At 41.8% G+C, this 23,710-nt stretch overlaps 1 protein-coding gene across 8 annotated transcripts in view; it reads right to left on the reverse strand.

Moving 5' to 3' along the window:
• The window catches only part of LOC139549250 (rho guanine nucleotide exchange factor 12-like), a 72,735-nt gene extending 49,168 nt beyond the window's left edge, over nt 1-23,567 (reverse strand). For 7 of the 8 annotated variants that reach the window (XM_071359507.1, XM_071359504.1, XM_071359506.1 and 4 more), the window contains exons 1-2: nt 22,237-23,567; nt 21,839-21,982 (exon numbers count right to left, since the gene is read on the reverse strand). In XM_071359507.1, coding sequence (XP_071215608.1) covers nt 21,839-21,870 — 32 coding nt within the window. In that variant the 5' untranslated portion in view covers nt 21,871-21,982; nt 22,237-23,567. Of the gene's footprint in view, nt 1-21,838 lie in introns of all 8 variants that reach the window. The other variant, XM_071359501.1, reaches the window with a different exon arrangement.
• Nucleotides 23,568-23,710: the final 143 nt, after the last annotated feature.

Raw genomic sequence — 23,710 nt, forward strand, 5'->3', positions numbered from 1 at the left:
AGTTACTACACATTGATTACACTCACTTGTATTTCATGTCACAACAATTCATCGATACGTATGCTATGATGCTGGTAAAGTTGTCTCACGCACCTACAGTGCTGGTCATAATTAAAAGCTAGCTAGCTAGCTCATGAATGCAAACAATGTTCTTCCACAAAAACATAGCGAAACGACAATCTGTTTCAGTAGCTATAGTTAGCTAGCTAATTACATAGCTAGGTGTCATCATCCAGCCACAATAGCAGACTTTGCGGTTAGCCTTCAAAATAAAAGTACAATTTTTATTCATTTGCATCACTGTCAACGACATACTGATATTTTGAAGGCAAACCGCAAATTCCACTATTGTGCCAAATCCTTATTGTGGCTAGCTTCACAACACAAAGTCCGGTCGAGCGTCCCTAACCAGATGAAGCTAGCTGGCTGCATATAACATTAGCTTTGGGCAAAAGGGTTAAGTAGCTGGTTAGCTATTTATTTTCATGAACTCAAGTTCAATAGGCAAACAACAATACTTACAAGGATTCCTAAATCATTGCTAAGAATAATTTAAATGACTGCAGTTTCTACTGGTCATTGTTTTCAGGCTGGTTGTAATGGTGCTAGCTAGGTACCAAGCTAAAGATATCTACCCCAGAAGTTGCGGTCGAACAAATAATGCTTTATTACCAACGCGGTATTGTAAACACATCGTTCGTGGCCAGTATTTGCAGAGTTTATTTTACAGCTTTGACAGTGCTACTGTATCTTTTTTGATACGCAAAAACCCAAATGGCGTTCCATAGTATGCATGTCTTGAAGCTAATAGCAGTGACGCTATTACTGTGTAACTCCGATAGGGCAACATCGAAAAATAGCGCACTTGGTAGTGTGTACCGGTGCTCGACCAGTCGGCGAAAGCCAAACATCACCCACAACAGAGAATGGTTGATTGTCAAGGTGAATGAATTCCACTATCTTGGCTTTAATGGATTTCGCTTTTTGAGTTGTCTCGCTGAAATGTTCTTACTCTTTCAAATGACTGCTCGAGCCACACAGCAGACATTGTGGGCTAGGTTAGGAATGCTGTGTTGCACATGTAGCGCAAAATCGTACGTGCAGTCATTACGGCATGTACCTACGCTATATAGGTATGCACATCGGTTTTGCACATCGGCGTTAAACGAGACATCGATATGTTCACCGATATACAGTGGGGCAAAAAAGTATTTAGTCAGCCACCAATTGTGCAAGTTCTCCCACTTAAAAAGATGAGAGATGATGAAAATTACAGTGCATCCCTACATAAAACAAATAAAAACACTAGGCATATAGGCAATGCCTACACTGCGTTGTATGCCATTGCTTCTTGAGTAAATCTGAGCTGGGGAGAAAAACAAACATAGGCTATGCACATGTTGTCATCAAAATTCTCATCTTAACTGGCACATTTAAAACCATACTTTGTAAGGTACAGCCGGGAACAAGTTCTGAACAGTGGCGAGGTGGATCCTCCATCATCATTTAAATCTTAAATTTGGGAACATTGTTGCTTCACAGGAGATTGCAATGGCGATGTAGAGAGTTGTGGATAAAACATTAACAGTATGTCGCCACTGCTCAATGAGAACAGCCTAGGCAGAGTCAAATCAAATTGTATTAGTCACATGTGCCGAATACAACAGGTGTAGCCCTTACAGTGAAATGCTTACTTACAAGCCCCTAACCAACAATGCAGTTTAAAAAAAATACAGATAATAAATAGAAGTAACAAGTAATTAAAGAGCAGCAGTAAAATAACAATAGCGAGACTATATACAGGGAGGTACCGGTACAGAGTCTATGTGCTGGGGCACTGGTTAGTTGAGGTAATATGTACAATATGTAATAAAGGTGACTATGCATAGAAGATAACAACAGAGAGCGGTGTAAAGGGGGGGGCAATGCAAATAGTCTGGGTAGCCATTTGATTAGATATTCAGGAGTCTTATGGCTTGGGAGTAGAAGCTGTTTAGAAGCCTGCTGTGCAGTAGCAGAGAGAACAGTCTATGACTCGGGTGGCTGGATTCTTTAACAATTTTTAGGGCCTTCCTCTGACACCGCCTGGTATAGAGGTCCTGGATGGCAGGAAGCTTGGCCCCAGTGATGTACTGGGCCGTACTCACTACCCTCTGTAGTGCCTTGCAGTCGGAGGCTGTGCAGTTGCCATACCAGGCAGTGATGCAACCCGTCAGGATGCTCTCGATGGTGCATCTGTAGAACATTTTGAGGATCTGAGGACCCATGACAAATCTTTTCATTCTCCTGAGGAGGAATAGGCTTTGTCGTGCTCTCTTCACAACTGTCTTGGTGTGCTTGGACCATGTCAGTTTGTTGTTGATGTGGACACCAAGGAACTTGAAGCTCTCAACCTGCTCCACTACAGCCCCGTCGATGAGAATGGGATCGGTCCTCTTTTTCCTGTAGTCCACAATCATCTCCTTTGTCTTGATCTTGTTGAGGGAGAGATTGTTGTCCTGGCACCATGTAGCGTGTTGTTGTCGGCCAATCATCAAAGCAGCACGACAGACATAGAGCCTCGGTATGGCAAAGCAAGTTAAGACATTATCTAATCAATGGAAAAGGGGATTAAAATTATGGAATTAAAAGCACAATATGCAAAAAATTGTTTCTGCATACCCCCAGCAATAAAATCCCACTTCCCGCAGCTTTGCATGGGATGCTGCTTCCCTCACTCAGATCGGACCCGGTCTTGATCCGACCAGGTCTATACAAAACTGGTCTAGTAGTCCATTAGGAACATGTCTCTATATTTAAAAAAAATATAACATTTATGCATATCGGGTCCAGGTAGAAAAGCCCCAGGTCCATTTCAGAACAGGTCTGTGAAGACCTCTACTTGAAAGGCCCAATATAACAATCCCTCTCACAACAGACAATGGCAGGAACATCATAAATGCTGTCACAGAAGCTGGGCTTGGGCTAGGACTGGGCGGTATAACATATTTTATGATATACCGGTATTGATGCACAGACCGGTTTGGGTTCACTTTACCTTCTATATCAGTATTTGAATGTTTGGTTTGTTAAATGTGATATGCAATGTGTAACGTCCATCTTTATAGTTTACGTCGCTACTTGAGTCATCTCTCTCCGCTCTGTCGCTCTCCATGCAGCTTTCCACACAGACCTAGTCCCGCCCCGTCACTCAAGGAGCACATTTGTTGGTCCTCGACCCTGACACACTTGCATTCAGTCTGCATGGCCAACACAGCACATGCAACAATGTTGATGACAACGATGCCGTTTTCACATTGCTTCTTAATATAAATCCACTAGCGTTCTATAATTACACTACTAGTTCGTGTTTCTTACATCTGCAAACAAGCTAATTTGTCTTTTCTTAGTATGTTAGGCCTAAATCTTGTTAGCCGCTAACGCTAAATCGCTAGCAAGCTAATAAATGTACTGAGTCAGAGCAACGGTAATTAGCTATACAGCCTGGTAATACCAGTGATGGTGTAGCTCTAAATCAGCATGTTGTTTGTGTAATAGTAATTTCTAAATCAAAGAGGAATACGAAAAATAAAAAATAAGACTGTTAGTTACATGAAGAAGCTAAGAGAAAACATTCAATGTAGCTACAAAATGATAGTGTACCCTAGGAACACTTTGGTTCCTACCCTGTCACAATAACCCCTCCCTGGCATTTTCATTCATTGTCATATCAAACACTGTATTCAAAAGTGCCCACTATTATATTCTAACTATAGAATTAGAACAATCCTTCTATTTGCATGATTCCAACAGCTCACCATGTGTTTTGCTCTAAAACCGCTATTGCGACATTTGGTTAAAAATAAGGCCTAGATTGTTCACCCATATCATGCAGCCCTACGTAGCAGTGTGGAAATGATCTCAAATGAGTGCAGGTAATGCACAAACGTATGAAAATTAGTTTAGATTTAAGTTGAATTGAGTATAAAATAAATCAGAATGGAGAAAGACCCATTGAAATCATTTAGAATGTGTGTTGCCACCCTAGGGTCACACACAACTCAAAGCAAATGTAGAACTTTAAAAATATATATTAAAAACTGTCAAATCCCGCCCGATTAAAAACATTTACAACTACTGTGATATATTTTGTCCATATCGCCCAGCCCTAACTTGGGGCACAAATATGGTGCTTTTTAAATGTTGTCTTTTGCCAAATGAACTACAGAAACTGTTGGCATTTCATTTTCCCGCTGTACCGTAACCGAAGAGACCCCAAAACCTCAATATGTATCGAACTGTGGGTTTGGTGAATCGTTAGTAATGGGTGCCTGACAAACAACTAGGGCTTAGCAGCAATACAGACCTAGGACTACTTTTCAATCCAGGCCAAAGTGTAGGCTAAAACTTGAGCTAACTGCTGTAATTGTAAGGAAGGTTCCAGCAGCAGTGGAAACAGAGTGTAGTAGTGCACAGACAGGTGTTGTAATGAAAGAGGGCCCTTCCTTCTGTTCTGACAGACTTGCTGATCTGAGAGCTGTGAATGGATGATCTCAGGGCTGCTGACCCGAGGGGCAGGGAGAGAAGTGACTCATGTTTGGCTCTGCAATGAGGGAGAGAGAGAACACATGATGTTTGTATCTCGTTGCAGACTACACACTACAATCACAGTCGCTCACTGTGGTTACAACTATGACATCACCTCTCTTCCCACTGACTGAGGAGAAGTCCTCCCGCAAACACACGGCTTATGTTTGAAAAATTCAGGTCGATAATGGAATGTCTGATTGATCAGACAGGTGACAAAATTATATTCTATATGGTTATGGTTGATATAGGTTACATACGACACGTTACCTTCATTTTAACATAATCAAAGCCAATAAGCCACATGTCAAACTCATTCCACGGAGGCCCGAGTGTGAGTTTTTGCTTCTCCCTTGTAGTTGATTGATTAAGGTCACTAATTAGTAAACAACTCCCCACACCTGGTTGTCTAGGTCTTAATTGAAAGAAAGAAAGAAAAAACTGCAGACACTCCACCCTTCATAGAATGAGTTAGACACCCCTAAAATAAGCCAATGAACCAATGTGACCTACGGGCATTTAGGCTGAAGCAATTGGTTGACTTGAGACGTCAGAGAGGAGTCAAAGTGCAACTTTCCAAGAAATATAGTGCTATATAATAGGCTACAACCTGTCCTGCAGGGCTACAAGATAGGATGTGCTACAAGATCCAGTGCTTCAGTGAATAGGTCAAGAGGAGTCATGATACAAACGAAAAATGCCAGTCAAGTGTCTTCTGCCTGTAAGATCCCATGTTGATTACCGATAGAGGTAAAAAAAAAGAGAGGGGGAAAAGAAAGCCAGTGGATGGACTACTAGGCCACAGGTCAAAGCTGGGTTAAAGCTAAGGCACAGCCCCTCCCCTCTCATGACATCAAAAGGGAGCTCCCACAGCCTGAGGGGGAAGGAACCCTTTCTGCCCCAATAAACCCAATCAGGATTTCTGACAGGGCTTGGGGACAGACATTTCTTCACTGTAGACTGTCTGGAGCTAACCTTAAATATTTGCATAAGATGTTTGTCCATGAAGTGTTTAAGAAAAATTCCCTGCTAGACACTATACAGGGTGACTTTCCAGTCTCCCTACATAATTCTGATTAATGAGGAGGTGTTTCAGACATAATTATGCACTATAGAGGTATTTCAGAATTTTCATTCAGGGAGAGTTCAAGCAATGACATCATTGGTTGATTGAGCCTGCAGTCTGATCTAAAAATGGAGTCATGTTTTGTAGCAATTATTGTGGCATTTGGCATCTCAGTGCTAGAGGCGTCACTACAGACCCTGGTTAGTTTCCAGGCTGTATCACAACTGGCCGTGATTGGGAGTCCCATAGGGCGGCGCACAATTGGCCCAGCGTCGTCCGGGTTAGGGTTTGGCCGGTGTAGGCCGTCATTGTAAAAAATAATTTGTTCTTAACTGACTTGCCTAGCTAAATAAAAGGTTAAATAAATACAATTTTTTAAAGTGTGTTGTTTCGCAGATTGCACAATCACGCTAGCAGTGAGTAGATATGGTTGACTTTTGCACAAGCCATTGCACTCTCAACCACCTAACTACCAGGACATTGCAGGATATCTAGGTGGACAATTTTTTTCTGGCTTTATAAAGACTAGAGCCTTACGGGAGCCCTACTTCCTTGTCCAACTGTGTTCCCACCCTCGAAGGAACCCTGAAATTGCTATGAACTCTGGATATTGTGGTTTACTTACAACCAGGAAATATAGATGGCCTGTGAGATGCAGAAACGCTAGTATTTGCGTGAGGAAATGTTTGACTTTTATGGCACATTATATGTTAATAACATTAATGTCCATATACAGTGAAAAAGGGACATTTCACCTCTGCTCTAAGTGTATTTTGCACATCTAGCCTAATGCACTTTCTCAATTGAAGCACATTTGTCTGACGCAGGTTCATTGCAGTTAGGGGCTCACGACAGCATCTGTGCCGCCAGAGTGCGTGGAAACTTTTTTATTATATTTTCTAATGTTCTACTTTTGTGAGTTAATCTTTGATACTACAAGAATTCGAGGCTCCGGTCGGTCATAAAATCACAGTGCAGACCCTGATAGTCTCCGCTCTGCTCCACACTACCCCGGAGACCGCATTCAATTTTAGCATCCTCACTGAGATGCAGGGAAAGGGAGCCGGACAAAATAAATAATGTCTAAATCGGCCTCTGCAGAGAAGCAGCGCCCTCACACAAACACCTTCCCATACACCATTGCAGTAGAAGTGTAATAAGATCTAGAGGAAGCCTAGACAGAGGAAAAACTAGGAAGCTGGTTGTGTGTTAAAGGGGAAATCAGCAGTTGAAACAATAAGAAAGTGTTCTCCCCGCCCGTTTTGGTAAAAAGCTTAGGGATGGGGCTTATAATGAGAAATGTACCCACTCAAATTCATAGACAGAGATACCATGATATCAAAATGATAGTTTTAACAATGTTTTGAGGCTATATAGTGTTTGTTTACATTTATATTAGAGTAAAACAAGCTTATATTTTGGGTTCTGATGGAGTACGACAGTTAAATAAAGCTCATGAGGCATTTATAAAATTATATTCTTCAAGAATCAATGTGTACATATCACTCATTTATAAATCCCAAAATGAATGTAGCAACTGCAGATTGCCCCTTAAAATTATCTAGGCCAAAAGCATGAAACACAACGAGAATCGATAAACACTTAGTGGGTGGCCGTTTCTTCCCTTGCTAGAAAAAAAAGCTGCGTGCTGACCCGGTAACGACGAACCTACCGATTCTACTTGTAGAATAAATAGCAATGCTCGTCAGTGGCCAACAATTGGACTTTGAGCAAATTAGAGAGCACGAACCCCCAAGTGATGGAGCCAACAACAAAAAAAACGAGGGAAAAAGATAGCATTTTCTCTGGATGAGCCAGTCACACTTCATATGCAATGTAGGCTATGGGATGGTAGCTAAGCGCACACATGCAATGCATATAACACTAAACACCGTCATTGTAAATAAGAATTTGTTCTTAACTGACTTGCCTAGTGAAATAAAAAAGGTTACACACACCAAAAAGTTATTTTGTTGGCATTTACGCATGTCCCCATTACCAGTAAAACATAATCAAAACCTATTTCTTTCACTTACTTGCTGTGCTGTTTTGTTGTTCGTTTGTTCAGTCGTTTCATTCTCAAACAGGTTTTCTATGGAACGCCGTTTGGGTCGTTGCGTGTCAAAAAAGATACACGTCAAATAATACGACATCGGTTTCAGTAGCTATAGTTACCTAGCTAACTATATAGCTAGGTGTCACCATCTAAAATAACCCTAATTTATAAGACAGTTCTTATTTCATTAATTGTGGTCGGGCCCATCTATGTGAAGCTAGCCAATGAGGATTAGCCACAATAGTGGACTTTGCGGATAGCCTTCAAAATAAAAGTATGGCATAATTCCACTATTTGTATTCATTTGCATCAAAGTCAATTACATACTTTATTTTGAAGGCAAAACGCAAATTCCGCTATTGTGCCGAATCCTTATTGTTGCGAGCTTCACAACACATAACCCGGTCAAGCCTCACTAGCCAGATGAAGCTAGCTGGCTGCTTATAACGTTAGCCTTGGGCAATAGGGTTAAGTAGCTGGCTAGCTATTTATTTTCATGAACTGAAGTTCAATAGGCAAACAACAATTATTTCTAAGAATAATGAAAATGACTGCAGTGTCTACTGGTCATTGTTTTCAGGCTGGTTGTAATGGTGCTAGCTAGGTACCAAGCTAAAGATATCTACCCCAGAAGTTGGGTTCGAACAAATGATGCTTTATTACCAACGTGGTATTGTAAACACATCGTTCGTGGCCAGTATTTGAGTTTATTGTACAGCTTTGACAGTGCTACTGTATCTTTTTTGACACGCAAAAGACCCAAACGGTGTTCTATAGTACGCATGTCTTGAAGCTAATAGCAGTGACGCTATTACTGTGTAACTCCGATAGGGCAACATCGAAAAAAATAGCGCACTTGGCAGTGTGTACCAGTGCTCGACCAGTCGGCGAAAGCCAACATCACCCACGACAGAACGGTTGATTGTCAAGGGCAATGAATTCCATTCATCTTGGCATTAATGGATTTCGCCTTTTGAGTTGTCTCGCTGAAATGTTCTTACTCTTACAAATGACTGCTCGAGCCACACAGCAGACATTGTGGGCTAGGTTAGGAATGCTGTGTTGCACGTGTAGCGCAAAATTTTACGTGGCGTTAATACGTCATGTACCTACGTTATATAGGATGCACGGTAACTTTGACATCGGTTTTTAACATTGGCTTTAAACTAGACATCAGCCGATACTGATATGTTTACCGATATATTGCGCATCCCTAGTAGCTAGTATTGACTTAATTAAATCACAATGGATTAGCTAGTTTCCATGAAAATAGCTGCATGGGTTAGCTGCCGAGTTTGGTGTCTTTAACCAGCTAGTTAGCTATGTTGTGCTAGCTAGCGAATATGCTTACTTTAGCTAGCTAGTTAAACATTTGGCTATGGACTGGCACTGGCCGTATGGGACTATGCGTAGGATATATATTGTTTCTTTGTCATCTTGCTAGGTAGTCATCTAGCTGTGGCCATCTGGCTAATATCAACAAAGGCTTATACAAAATAGCAACATTAGCGCAGATAGCTTGGAATCTAGACCATAAGCATTGCCAAACAATGCTACTGCCACCTTCTGGTTTGGAGTATTTTAAGGCTAACGACTTCCAAGGTCTTTGCTGTGAGAACACAAAAGAGTGACTGCAGACACCGTTCAGAGGTGGTAAATACTGTCACCATGCAAACATTTGACAAGCCTACCGGTGTGTCTGAGCTTCAACTGGCAAGACTGCTTCCCTGGCATTAGTTAGTTTTGCTGTATTTTGAGCATCCAAGCCAGGAAACGAGTCTTCCACTGAAGTAAGACATGCAATGTTCTGTCTATGAACGCTTTCATTTAAAACAAAAGTTCCTAAAGCTGTCAGGTAAAAACAGATAGAGCTGACAGTCCGAAGTAGCCAAAACAACAATTATATGCCGAGTCCTGAGGGAGTACAATGCTTTGAGTGGGCCTACTTCTCCTTGGTCTCTGAAACCACAGCACAGACATGTGAAGACTTGACACATTGGCAACGCTGCCTTTCCTCCATATCCTTCTCTCCATTGTTGCGATCCTGTCTTTTGTGAAGTGAACGTAATGTTGGGCCCTGCGGCACTTCTTTGCAAATAAGAGGTTGCAATGTGTCCACTACCATCAGCATCAAAGTGAGATGTGTGTTGGTGGTGGTGGACCCCCACCCCTGGGCTCCTACCCCACCCCCTTTCCACCACCAGCCCTGGGGTACTGCCTGGATTTATCTGAATCTCCCAGTCTCTCTCGCTCTGCTGGCCCAACAACTCCCAACGACCCACTGCTGAGAAAATACTAGGCTACATGATTACAGAAATACACTGGGAGCAGATGGTATACTATTTTCTCCACTCCTTACTTTCATTTGTTCCACTAACTTGATGGATAAAGCGGTTGTTTTTCCAGTGCAGTAGGCACTAGGTAGCAGCAGCATTTATTTTTCCTGTAGCCTATTAGAGGACATTTTCCCTGTAGCCTATGAGCTCCACTAGCCTAACTCTAGGTAAGAAAGTGATCTAACTGAAGGGATGGGCTGCGATTAAAATATTGGGTTCTGACTTGAAGAGAATGACTCACCGCCGTCTGAGAAAATATAATTCCATTAGGCGGCTTTTGAGTTACCAGGTACGTCTTTAGGGACTGTCAAAGAAAAGGCTGGCACTAACACCACCAGCATAATGCACTTAATATTACCCATCAGACTGCGCAGAAGCACTAGATTGAACTTCACTCAACTTTCTAGAGTTTTCCTCTTTAGTTAACACAATCAACATTTCACTCTGCTGTGGGAATTGTGATCGAATCCACACAATATTGGCCACTTTCAATGTAACACCCCGTAAACAAAACGAAGTACGCAAGAGACTTTCTTATAGGCAGAGAGCATTGGAGTAGGATTCTATTGCATTGACAGACATGAATCAGGCCCATACTCTACACAAACGTGCAACAAAATCAATCAAAGCTGCTTTTGTCCTTTATGCAAATAGACATAGCCATATATGGATCTGTGCCATTTACTTTGAACTGGACTGTGGCTACAGTATAGCGCTTGCGAGTAGATGCGCTTGTTAAGAGATCAAAGCGAGAGCTGCATGTAGCAATGTGCACATTTTTTCATATAATTTGCTAGTTAGTGAGTTATTGTCCCAGTTATAGCTCATTTCTTGTCAACAATGGGGGAGTGGTTGCTTCAACAAGAGGACAAAAGGTGTGCATTTCTAGCCATCTTGTGTCTCAAAAAGGGCAGTGTTGTATTTTGAGACATCTTGAATAAACTAAGTCACCAATAGGCAGAGCGTAATTTGTCAGATTTCCTGTAATAAATGGTATGGGAATAGTAATGCATTTTAATTTGTAAAGTTTCTTGCATCAAACAACATTTTCAATCATCTCCTTGTCTGATAGACAAGGTTAATAGGTTAATGTCAAGCACTGCATGTATTTTTTTAAAGTCCCATGGAAAGTGCTTTCGGAAAGTATTCAGACCACTTGATGTTATCCACATTTTGTTACGATACAGCCTTATTCTAAAATGCATTTAAAAAATATATATATTTTCCTCAGCAATCTACACAAAATAACCCATAATGATTAAGCATTAAGAACATTAAGACATTTTTGCAACTGTATAAAACAAACTGAAATACCTTATTTACATAAGTATTCAGACCCTTCGCTATGAGACTCAAAATTGAGCTCAGGTGCATCCTGTTTCCATTGATCATCCTTGAGATGTTTCTACAACTTGATGATTGGAGTCCCCCTGTGGTATATACAATTGATTGGACATGATTTGGAAAGGCACACACACCTGTCTATATAAGGTCCCACAGTTGACAGTGCATGACAGAGCAAAAACCAAGTCATGAGGTTAAAGGAATTGTCCGTAGAGCTCCGAGACAGGATTGTGTCAAGGCACAGATCTGGGGAAGGGTACCAAAACATTTCTGCAGCATTGAATGTCCCCAAGAACACAGTGGTCTCCACCATTCTTAAAAATGGAAGAAGTTTGGAAACACCAAGACTCTTCCTAGAGCTGGCCGCCCAGCCAAACTGAGCAATCGGGAGAGAAGGGCCTTGGTCAGGGAGGTAACCAAGAACCCGATGGTCACTCTGACAGAGCTCCTCTGTGGAGATGGGAGAACCTTCCAGAAGGAAAACCATCTCTGCAGCACTCCACCAATCAGGCCTTCATGGTAGAGTGGCCAGATGGAAGCTACACCTCAGTAAAAGGCACATGACCACCCACTTGGAGTTTGCCAAAAGGCACCTAAAGACTCTAGTCTGATGAAACCAAGATTGAACTCTTTGGCCTGAATGCCAAGCGTCACGTCTGGAGGAAACCTGGCACCATCCCTACGGTGAATTATGGTGATGGCAGCATCATGTTGTGGGGATTTTTTTTCCAGCAGCAGGAACTGGAAGACGAGTCAGGAACAAGGGAAAGATGAACGGAGCAAAGTACAGAGAGATCTTTGATGAAAACCTGCTCCAGAGCGCTCAGGACCTCAGACTGTTGCAAAGGTTCACCTTCCAACAGGACAACGACCCTACACACACCGCCAAGACAACTCCCCAAATACAGGTGTGACAAGCTTGTAGCATATTACCCAAGAAGACTCATGGCTGTAATAGCTGCTTCAACAAAGTACTGAGTGAAGGGTCTGAATACTTATGTAAAATTGATATTTCAGTGTTTTATTTTTTGCTTTGTCATTATGGGGTAATGTTGGTAGATTGATGAGGGGAAAAAATAATGTAATAAACTTTAGAATAAGGCTGTAACCGAACACAACGTGGAAAAAGTCCAGGGATCTGAATACTTTCCGAAGGCACTGTAGGTCTACACTGAACACCACACATTGGCTGCTACTGTAGGCTGAATAACAGAACAGCTATTTCCATGTTAAAATGTTACGGGATGCATTTTCTCCATTGTTTATATTATGGTAGGCCCAAATTATGATCAAATAGCCACAGTAGTCTACTTGCCCACTTAAAACAGGTACAGCCTTAGTGTTCACAGCAAATGCACACCAGAAATTGCACAGAATTTTGACATCATTCAAGTTTGCGCTCAGCAGACCTGAAATTTGCTCAGTGCTTGAACATTGATTGCATTTATTTCATTCCTCAACATTACAGTGATCTTTTGTCATGTATTTCATCTCTCTAGAGCTGCTGGGGCTGGTGATAGGGACTGGGAGTTTGCAGTGGTAGGAGAGCTGGTGTGTGCCTGCCAAAGTGACAGCAAGGTGTGAGGAAAGCCCTCCATTTACACCCCAGTGAGAGACTAAGTTGATCTACAATGACCCTCCAAGGCAATTAAACCCACAAGAAATCAGGTGCCCAACCCCATGTTAGGGAAGGGCAGTGAGAGAGCAGACTGGATTATTATGATTTAATAAAACAGGACGAATTATGATTTTTAATTAAACTCAAGAAACAGTAGATTCATTATGAGGTTTTTAGGCACCCTGAGAACCATGACAGAGGAAGAGGATTAGGAAACAACGGAGTAAAAGAACGATGTAGGAGTTGAGAGTGAACAGGTGGGACCTCTGGGACGGCCATGTTGTGTCACTGGCCATCGACATAACAATCCATCAGGAGAATGAAAGGCCCGTGATGGTGAGACGGCACACACCAGAGAGTCTGTCCAGTAATTCCATCTGACTCAGCGCCTATTCCAGGGATAATAAGGGTATCCAGCCACAATATCTAGGCTACCTTGCTAATGCACTGCATACAGTGCATTCGGGAAGGTATTCAGACTACATTTTGTTATGTTACAGCCTAATTCTAAAATTGATTAAATAAAAACTATTCCTCATCAATCTACACACAATACCCCATAATGACAAGGTAAACAGGTTTTAGAGATTTTTTTCACATAAAAATAGAAATACCTTATTTACATAAGTATTCAGACCCTTTGCTATGAGACTCGAAATTGAGCTCAGGTGCATCCTGTTTCCATTGATCATCCTTGAAATGTTTCTACAACTTGGAATCCACCGGTGGTAAATTCAATTGATTGGACATGATTTGGAAAGGAACACACCTGTCTATATAAGATCCCACAGTTGACAGTGCATGTCAGACCAAAAATCAAGCCATGAGGTAGAAGGAATTGTCCGTAGAGCTCAGAGACAAGATTGAGTTGTGGCACAGATCTGGGGAAGGTTACCAAAACATTTCTTCAGCATTGAAGGTCCCCAAGAACACAGTGGCCTCCATCATTCTTAAATGGAAGACGTTTGAAAACACCAAGACTCTTCCTAGAGCTGGCCCCCCGGCAAAACTGAGCAATCGGGAGAGAAGGGCTTTGGTCAGGGAGGTGACCAAGAACCCGATGGTTACTCTGACAGAGCTCTAGAGTTCCTCTGTGGAGATGGGAGAACCTTCCAGAAGGACAACCATCTCTGCAGCACTCCACCAATCAGGCCTTTATTGTAGAGTGGCCAGACAAAAGCCACTCCTCAGTAAAACGCACATGACAGCCCGCTTGGAGTTTGCCAAAAAGCACCTAAAGGATTATCAGACCATGAGAAACAAGATCCTCTAGTCTGATGAAATAAAGATTGAACTCTTTGGCCTGAATGCCAAGCGTCACGTCTGGAGGAAACCTGGCACCATCCCTACGGTGAAGCATGGTGGTGGCAGCATCATGCCGTGGGGATGTTTTTTAGCAGCAGGGACTGAGAGACTAGTCAGGATCGATGAACGGAGCAAAGTACAGAGAGATCCTTGATGAAAACCTGCTCCAGAGCACTCAAGACTTCAGACTGAGGCGAAGGCTCACCTTCCAACAGGACAACAACCCTAAGCACACAGCCAAGACAATGCAGGCGTGGCATCGGGACAAGTCTCTAAATGTCCTTGAGTGGCCCAGCAAGAGCCCGGACTTGAACCCGACCAAACATCTCTGGAGAGACCTGAAAATAGCTGTGCAGCAACGCTCCCCATCTGCAGAGAAGAATTGGATTAACTTCCCAAATACAGGTGTGCTAAACATCTAGCGTCATACCCAAGAAGACTCGAGGCTGCAATCACTGCCAAAGGTGCTTCAACAAAGTACTGAGTAAAGGGTCTGAATACTTGTAAAATGTGATCAGTTTTTTTTGTATATTTGCCAAAATGTCTAAAAAACGTTTTTTCCTTTGTCATTATGTGGTATTGTGTGAAGGTTGATGGGGGGGGGGAACAATTTAATGATAAGGCTGTAACGTAACAAAATGTCAAAGTGCACTGTAGCTTAGAGCAAACCTTGATTTACACGAAATCAGTTGCTTAACACGAAATCAGTTGCTTAACAAGGTTTTTTGCTTCAGATGTTCTGGCCTGTAATGTGCAAGCGTGTGCTAATAGTAATGATGTGTTGAGTGTCTTTTCCCGATAGTTATATATCGTGATATTATTTTGGACGATATATTGATACTTTGACTTTAAGAGACCTTTTTTTGCTAAGTAACGTTACCTAGCTCTAAATCGTCTGTACCTGTGCCAAAACTACGGTATTTTTCAACCTAAAGTTTGTTCGACATCTTCTTTTAAAATAGTTAGCCGACATGTTTCCAGCACTTTTCTTTCCATGACTGATCAAAACGTATTATGTCTCTATTGTCTCTCTGCAGCAGACATATAGTGGGCAATTTTTTTGAAAAAATAAATAAATAAATCGCAGTACCGAATCGCAATACACATCGTACCGGCATCTAAGAATTGTGATAATATTGTATCGTGAGGTTCTTGGCAATTCCCAGCTCCAGTAGTAGTACCAGTGAAATACTGATTTAATATTGACATTTTCCTCTGCATGAAGCTGGAGTCTTCACTGCACATCACGAGACCTGCCTTTTTACTTTGACCCCTGAAAGCTCAGTTCACACCTGCTAAAAAGAACTTACTCTGCATGAATATGGACCAATCAGTGGAGAGCACCACAGGCTGCAGAAATGTCTAATGGCAGGCAACGGCTGCACATTATGTTTTCACAAAACAAACATTTCGGGCCTGAGCACTAGGCCTAACTCTTGTAACTCAGAAACCCCTTAATAATCTATCATTTATTCATTGTTTTCAAAGGGAGCAATGTATACATTCATGTTTGGTTGTCATTTTGTAGGCTTACACCGTTCAAAAATAAACCTGACGGAACGCACATTACTCAGACACCAACTCACAGGGTCTCATATTGTGTGTCCTATGCCTTCAACAGCCAGGTAGAACAACAGACCACCCCTGCCTCCCTTCCACTGCCAGACAAGCAGACCTATTGGAGAGGGCCGGGAGGGAGTGTGGTCCCACCGGTCCAGGCCATGGCCGTTGATGTCCCCTCGTGTGGCTGTAATGCCTCCCTTGCGGCCATAGTGGCCGCTGTGCCCTTACGTTGAATATAGTAAATTATAATTTCCTTATCCCGGCTGCCAACAGCTGTGCTCTGAAGCACCTCTCACTCACATGGCTCTCTCATAGATATGTGCAGCTATACGTTCTGCCTTATTAGCTAGCAAATAGATCCAAGTTGGCTAAACTGGAAAAGGATTAGTTGGCTAGTCACTAGTACATGGGCTTGTGCTTGAAATATTTTTTTTATGACACCTGTGTTAATAAAGCAATAAGGCCCAAGGAGGTGTGGTCCCCCATTTGCTGCTATAAACAGCCTCCACTCTTCTGGGAAGGCTTTCCACTAGATGCTGGAACATTGCTGCAGGGACTTGCTTCCATTCAGCCACAAGAGCATTAGTAAAGTCGGGCACTGATGTTGGGCGATTAGGCCTGGCTCGCAGTCGGCGTTCCAATTCTTCCTAAAGGTGTTCGATGGGGTTGAGGTCAGGGCTCTGTGCAGGCCAGTCAAGTTCTTCCACAACGATCTCGACAAACCATTTCTGTATGGACCTCGCTTTGTGCACGGGGGCATTGTCATGCTGAAACAGGAAAGGGACAAAACTGTTGCCACAAAGTTGGAAGCACAGAATCTAGAATGTCATTGTATGCAGTGGCGTTAAGATTTCTCATCAAAGGTACTAAGGGGCCTAGCACGAACCATGAAAAACAGCCCCAGACGATTATTCCTCCTCCAAACTTTACTGTTGGCACTGGCAGGTAGCATTCGCATTCTGGCAGGTAGCATTCTCCTGGCATTCGCCAAACCCAGATGAATCCATCGGACTGTCAGATGGTGACGTGTGATTCATCACTCCAAGTCATTACGCATGGTGAAGTTCCAGACGAATAGTTCTCTTGCTGACGTTGCTTCCAGAGGCAGTTTGGAACTCGTAGTGAGTGTTGCAACCAAGGGCAGACAAATTTTACACGCCATGCGCTTCAGCACTCAGTGGTCCCATTCTGTGAGCTTGTGTGGCCTACCACTTCGAGGCTGAGCCGTTGTTGCTCCTAGATGTTTCCACTTCACAATAACAGCACTTGATGGAAAGGTGGCATCTTATGACAGTGCCATGCTGAAAGTCACTGAGCGCTTCAGTAAGGCCATTCTACTGCCAGTGTTTGTCTGTGGAGTTTGCATAGCCATGTACTCGATTTCATAAACCTGTCAGCAACGGGTGTGGCTGAAATAGCCAAATCTACTAATTTGAAGGTGTGTCCACATACCTTTGTATATATAGTGTGTAGGTTATTAAAAGTCTAAAGTTTGGCTAGATTTTCCGGTGCCTCACTAATGTCAGCATTGGTGTGGACAATAGAGGCTGTAGCCAATACGCATAGGCTATCACCTACACTTTGACATGTAGGCTAATTATTTACATACACGTAAAAAAAAATTAACAGAATACGGTGTCTTTCAAATCGATTTAAAATGGTCAATTTTGGTAAATGGCTTTGGTGCCCTGGCAGATGGCCTTGGTGCCCTGGCAGACTGGGCAGCTCAAGGGCCAAATGGCCTTTCCCCTAAAAATCACAAAATTCCAGGCCTGGGTCCCACTGACAGGCATTGTTTATCAGCAATGTCACCACTTCCCGGGAGGGCCTCGGGGGTGTGGGAAAAAAACGTGGAGATCAGCAAAACTCTAGGACAAAGAGCTAACTGCACACACTGACAACACAGTCCCAAGCTGTGCAACGCATACAACTAAAGCCGGCGGACACTACACGTTTCAACCCGATCTACGGGCTCCTGATCAGCTCCCGGCGCATTTCTCCAAAAGATAGGAAATCGGAGCAAACCCAGAGTAACATGTAATGCCGCAGCCCGTAAAGTGTAAGCACATACCCGGTTTTCAGTTGATGGCTCCAATGGTCTCCCGGGGGCACTTACGCTGTCCCGATAATGTGCTAACATTTTGAATATATATTCAGCCTCAAAATAAGCCACTATCACCAAGTATGAGCAGTGCTCAAAGCAAATGCAAAGCATATCCCACCATTAGCCAACCAGAACTATAAAAAAAGGTTCTCATCAACTACCTCACAAGTTCATCACAACAATGGCACCAAATGTATGGCATACCCTCACATACCCCCTCAATTTGAGCCCTTCACTGACAGATATTTAAGGAGTGCGTGGTGAATGAAGGACTTGGCCAACAAAATCTACTAATAATAGCCTATAATTTTGTCTGTCAAACAAGTAAACCTACCTAGGACTGTTGCGGTGACCGTATTACCGCCACACCAGCAGTCATGGCCGTAGTAAAATTCCACGCGAGTCACGCTGATTTCCTCTGATGCACTCAGGACATGCGTTGGTAATAACCAACTCGCTAACAACCATCAGGTCCTAGTGGCCTGGTACTCAGGGCTCTATTGCTCCTCTAACACCAATGCAAATGCAATCGAAAATCAGATTAAACACTTATCAAAACTGTAGCATGCTTTTAAATACTCACTGTGATTGATCAATTTGAATAAATTGATTCAACAACAGGTTGAAATTGAGTGGAAAACATAGTCGTTGTGGATGTTGTTTTTAACAACGAAACGGACAGCGCTTTCTAAGGTGATGATTCATTCAAAACAACCATATGCATATTAGAGCTTATGCATAAATCTAAATATGAGCCCAACCCTGAAGAAAAATATATATATTAAAATAATCATTGTATATACAATACATAGCCTAACATATATTGCGGCACGGCAGAAAAACATTTTCAAAAACGGACTTAAGATGTCTGGTACATAATTGATCTAGCCGATAACTCCAAAATGACAAATTCTAGTAATCGCCGTTGAGTGTGAACTGCATTATTATGCATACAAATGGACTGGTTACATTATGCTACGCTCCAAACTTTCTATCCATGAGTCTGGGAGAGAATGTATAGACCTAGGCGATGCTGTTGGTTTAATGATTGTAAGCAGGCCTGCTTACAGAGTTAACCTACAATTACGGTGAATTTGTATTCGATTTTGAATAGCCTAGGAATAGGGAATTCTTTACATTTTAATTAATAGACTGACAATCTTTAGCTACAGAATCTCTTACCACCATGCCGTTTCCATTTCTTCCCGGAATATCACCTGTCGTGCAGCGAGAGGGTGCATGCTCCTCACACAGTGGTTGATGCATGGAGTGAAATAAGCGGAGTGAGTAGCCTACCTGGCATGATTGAAAAGCAAACAGGCGGGAAAGCAGCCTCTGACAAGTATTTTTCCCCCTGCCCATTTCATAATGGGCCATTCTAAATTCATAACTAATTTTACATATCAGTAAAGACAAGATTAAAGTGAGAATAGTCTGATGGATGAAAATATGATCACTTGATGAGAAAACAACGTGTACAGCCTGAGGCAAGGAATAAAGCGCAAGCTTTTTTTGTGACTTTCTCAACTCATCAATTGCCTATAGTCACATCACGCAGCCCATATACTGTATGTTTTGATTTCTAAGACATTCTAAAAGGTTTGTATCACTTACAACTAAAGTTGCAAAATAACTAAATCCAGCATATAGGACCAGTTTCAAATGATCCATTTTACACTCAATATAGCCACTCCATGTGTGCACTCCCTTTCATTTTATAGTATATTCTTCTTACTATAAAATCATATAAAATAATGGCAAGGGATTTAAGCATATCTTGTCTGCTAAATGAACAAGCCTACAGCCTATGGCATGGCACATAGCCAGATAACATACAGTAAGCCAAGTAACTCATATTCTGCTCTTCTGAAATACATTTTCTTCATATCGTAATGTTTCTTTAGAACTGACTAAAATAAATAATGGATTCATTGGGATGTAGTATATTAAATTGATTCATTAAACTAAAAAATATATATATTTTTTAATGTAGGTGTTCCAAAGGCACGTATCAGCAGCCTGGAGATGTGGTTATGTTAATTAACGGTCAATTACTGTGAGACTGGCAGTATTTTGCATGACAATAACCGACTGACCCAATGTCATGACCGCCACTGCTCTAGGCCTACCTCTTATTTCTTAAGCAGAAACAGGTTAACACAAAGCCCTCGTTGATAGTAAAGTCAATTTAAAATGAAGCCTACTTTCAGCCCCCATGCACTGTCCATCTCCCATTGATTATGCCCCGGCTGCCACTTTAATGTAATGGAAGTTATGTAAATTACTCAAAATCTGGCTTATTGTGAGGTCAACAACTCTGCCCATGATTAAGCTATTTAATCAATGAAACAGTGTTTATTCAAATCAATTATAGCAGTAGCAAGCTTTCAAAGTTTACCTCCGGTAGTTGTCATCTCCACGCTCTCCCTCTCAAACTGATCAGTAATCCACGTGCACAGATGTTGCGTTCCTTGTATGTACATTGAAATGCCTCCTCAGTTGCTATGATGATTTCCTTACTAGGCCTACACATGCGCAAACATAGCCTGATTCTGGCCCAATCATACAGCCACGGAGATGCCGCCAGGTCTATGCTATACCGATTACTAGGTCACTACCATTTGGCTTGACTGAATCGTTAAATGTGAGAGGTTCTCCAACGGTTAGAGCCCGTAGAGTGCGCAAAAATCGTGCACTGTATTTTTGCCTTTAGACAAGGCAAAGCATTAACAAAATGCAGCTCACAGAGAGAGGAGTGCTGTACCACAGCGGCAAAGTCACTGATCGATAACGCCTGCCATTAAACACCAATTTAGTTGCATTGGTTGTATTATTTTTATTAGGCTATAGGCCTAGTTTGACCAAGTAGCATCCTATTCGTTCAAACACCCCATAAGACTACTCATGTTGGAAACGTCATTTCACTATTTTGGATAAGATGAATGAAACAGATCCAGTACAGGCTAGCCTACTTGCTGAATTTCTGGTCTGTTGATTTCCTTCCTTGCAGGAAAGTAGACTTCAGATGCAGAGAACAAAATTGCACTATTTCTTCATTTGGTTGTCAGGCCTCTTTAGCTCTACACACTATTGACATGATCGTGGTTGATGCACTTGGAACAGCTCAAATTCCATTTTCACTCTTTGATGGTGCAACAACCTGCTCAAGACCCTTTTTGTATATTATGTGGTTGTTGGTGTCAAAATCATGGTAAATGGTCAGAGGTCTTTTGCCAGTACCAAAAAGCTCAATTTCTGCGGTGTGACAAAGTGGAGAGTTAAGCACAGCACTGGGTTGAGAAAAATATATGGGGGGTTATTGTGCTACTTAAGAACACACCGCAATGAAAAATAAAGCCCCGCCTACTGGTTTATCATTTTGAAATGGGTTGTTGGAATACATATTAAGTAACATTCAGTAATAATACACATTACTTATATACAGCTTAGGCTATACCATATGGGAGATAGTAAAAGCCTTTAGCTGACTCCAGAAACTGTAACAATTGACAATTAACATAACATGAGAAGAATTGTCATTTGCATGCAGCCGGTGGAAAATTATCAGTGGGCATACCAATCCTTGCAGGCTTTTACAAGACTTGAGAACAAACATGTAAATTTGCAATTTTAGCAGACAAAGCAACTTACAGTCATGCGTGCATATACTTTAAGTTTGGGTGGTCCCGGGAATCGAACCCACTACCCTAGCGTTACAAAAACCATGCTCTCTACCAACTGGGCTACAAAAGGACCACATGTCGCCTACACTATCTGATAAATCAAAAGGTGCATAAGTACAGGAGCCAAAAGGCATGCTGTCTTCAATGACATTGTGAAGTGGAGTGTTTACTAAATGCCTGGAAAAGGTCGTACTTACCTATCAGTGATACTGGACTGTGTGTCGCTCATTGGGCTTCCGTTTCTAGATTTGCTTTGATTTATATCCAATTATCATTTTCCAAAGTATGATAAAGAGTCTCTTTCAAGTCCTTCCCTAACATCCGTCTGTGTTGAGGAGATGCTTGAAAAAGGTGATGACATAAAAAATAACAACATTGAGAGCTGAATCCCCAAATAACAATGTTATGAAAACACCTTAAAATTGTCGGCGATAGACTCCCAGTGAAAAATAATGGTTGCGTATGTCCTAATAATGAATTCAAAACATCAAATGAATAGTTTTGCAATCCTTTGCAGCGAAATGCTACGTATTCAGACAAGCCAGTGACAATGACACTTTCGCTGCTGTAACCCTTTCTTTAGATAAATTAGTACCTCTAATCACTCCTCGTCTTACGTCGTGCAGCTCTCCACCTTTTCGCAGAAAACACCTGGGTCAGGGATGTTCCTATTGACAATGTGTTCCGTTGGAAAATGTTGATACAGGCTCCACTTTCACTCGGTCTGCATCTATCTCCATGTACGAATCCTTTGACGTCAATCAAAATGGTTCGCATCACACTTATTTTTCTAAATGTAAAACCCTATAGGAAATACAACCAGTTAACCTGGCCTGGTGTAATAATAGCCAGCCTGTCTTTTTTGAAAGATGTTGAAAATCGAGTCAGTCCCATTTGGTGTTCCCAGACTCCAGATTTGCCTTTATCCGCGGACGAGTAGCCCCTCGTGACCATGAGAATTTCTAAAAACTGACGACAAGTCTGAGTTGAAACCCGTGTTGTGAATTAGTTAACTAGTTAGTAATTATTGAATCAACATAACAAACTATGTAATATTCTTAGCTTGATTAGCTAGCTATAGCAAATGCATTAGTTTTTCCCCCCCAGCTAGCTATTGCACTATTTAGCTTGTTAGCCAATGTGCCCGTCTAAATTTGTTCAGTTAGCTTGAACTGAAGCGAGCCAGACTATAACGTTAGCTAGCGGTTAGTTAACTCCAGGGAGTGGAAATGGGACGCCTTTTCCCCCAGTAGACTCGAAACGTGTCCGATAAGATACGTTTTCCTTAAAATTGTTAAGATTGATAGCTAGCAACGAAACAAAGTAAATCATTGAAATTCAGCCGACAATGCATTAGCAGCTACAGTAGCTTGCTGCAGAGTCTCGGCTAACAACGGTGGCTAACTACTATACAGTTATATCTAGCAACGAAAACAGAGGAACTCTTTCACTAGCTACAAAACTTTGCTTCGTGTGCTCCGACAATCCTGGATGTCATTCCCAAAAACGAAATCACAAAAACACGCTTCCCAACAAATTTAAAAGGTGCCCCATCGAATATGAAGTCCATGCGAGCTAAGGAGTCGTTTCTTGTAAATCTCATTCGAGGTTGCAAACATCCACAAAACTTAACCGAGCGCATTTTTCATTGACTCCATGTTTCCAGAATTTAGACAATTAAGAGTTGTTTCTGCAGAATTCCGTTGGATGTATACGCTATGCTAACAAGGATATAACTAGCTAGCAAACGAATTCTCTCATTCACAAAAAAAAAAACGCCGAGTCTGTTATCACTTTAGAAGAATGTGATTATTAGAACGTGTTTCCAGATGTTATTGAGGAGAAAATAAATGACTTTCTACAATTTTCCAAAATTTCAGGATAACTACGCCCTGACCAACAGCTCCCAATTTGCGTCTGTCTACTTCCGCCGGGAGAAAAATAAAATATATAATTAGACTTTCATAAATAATAATAATAATAATATATTCGTTTTATTCATTGTGGTGTCTGATTGGATGTCCTTGGCAGATGGGATAAAAAAAACAATCTTGCCATACTTTTATGAA

The sequence above is a fragment of the Salvelinus alpinus genome, chromosome 22 (assembly GCF_045679555.1).
Source record: "Salvelinus alpinus chromosome 22, SLU_Salpinus.1, whole genome shotgun sequence".
NCBI lineage: Eukaryota > Metazoa > Chordata > Actinopteri > Salmoniformes > Salmonidae > Salvelinus > Salvelinus alpinus.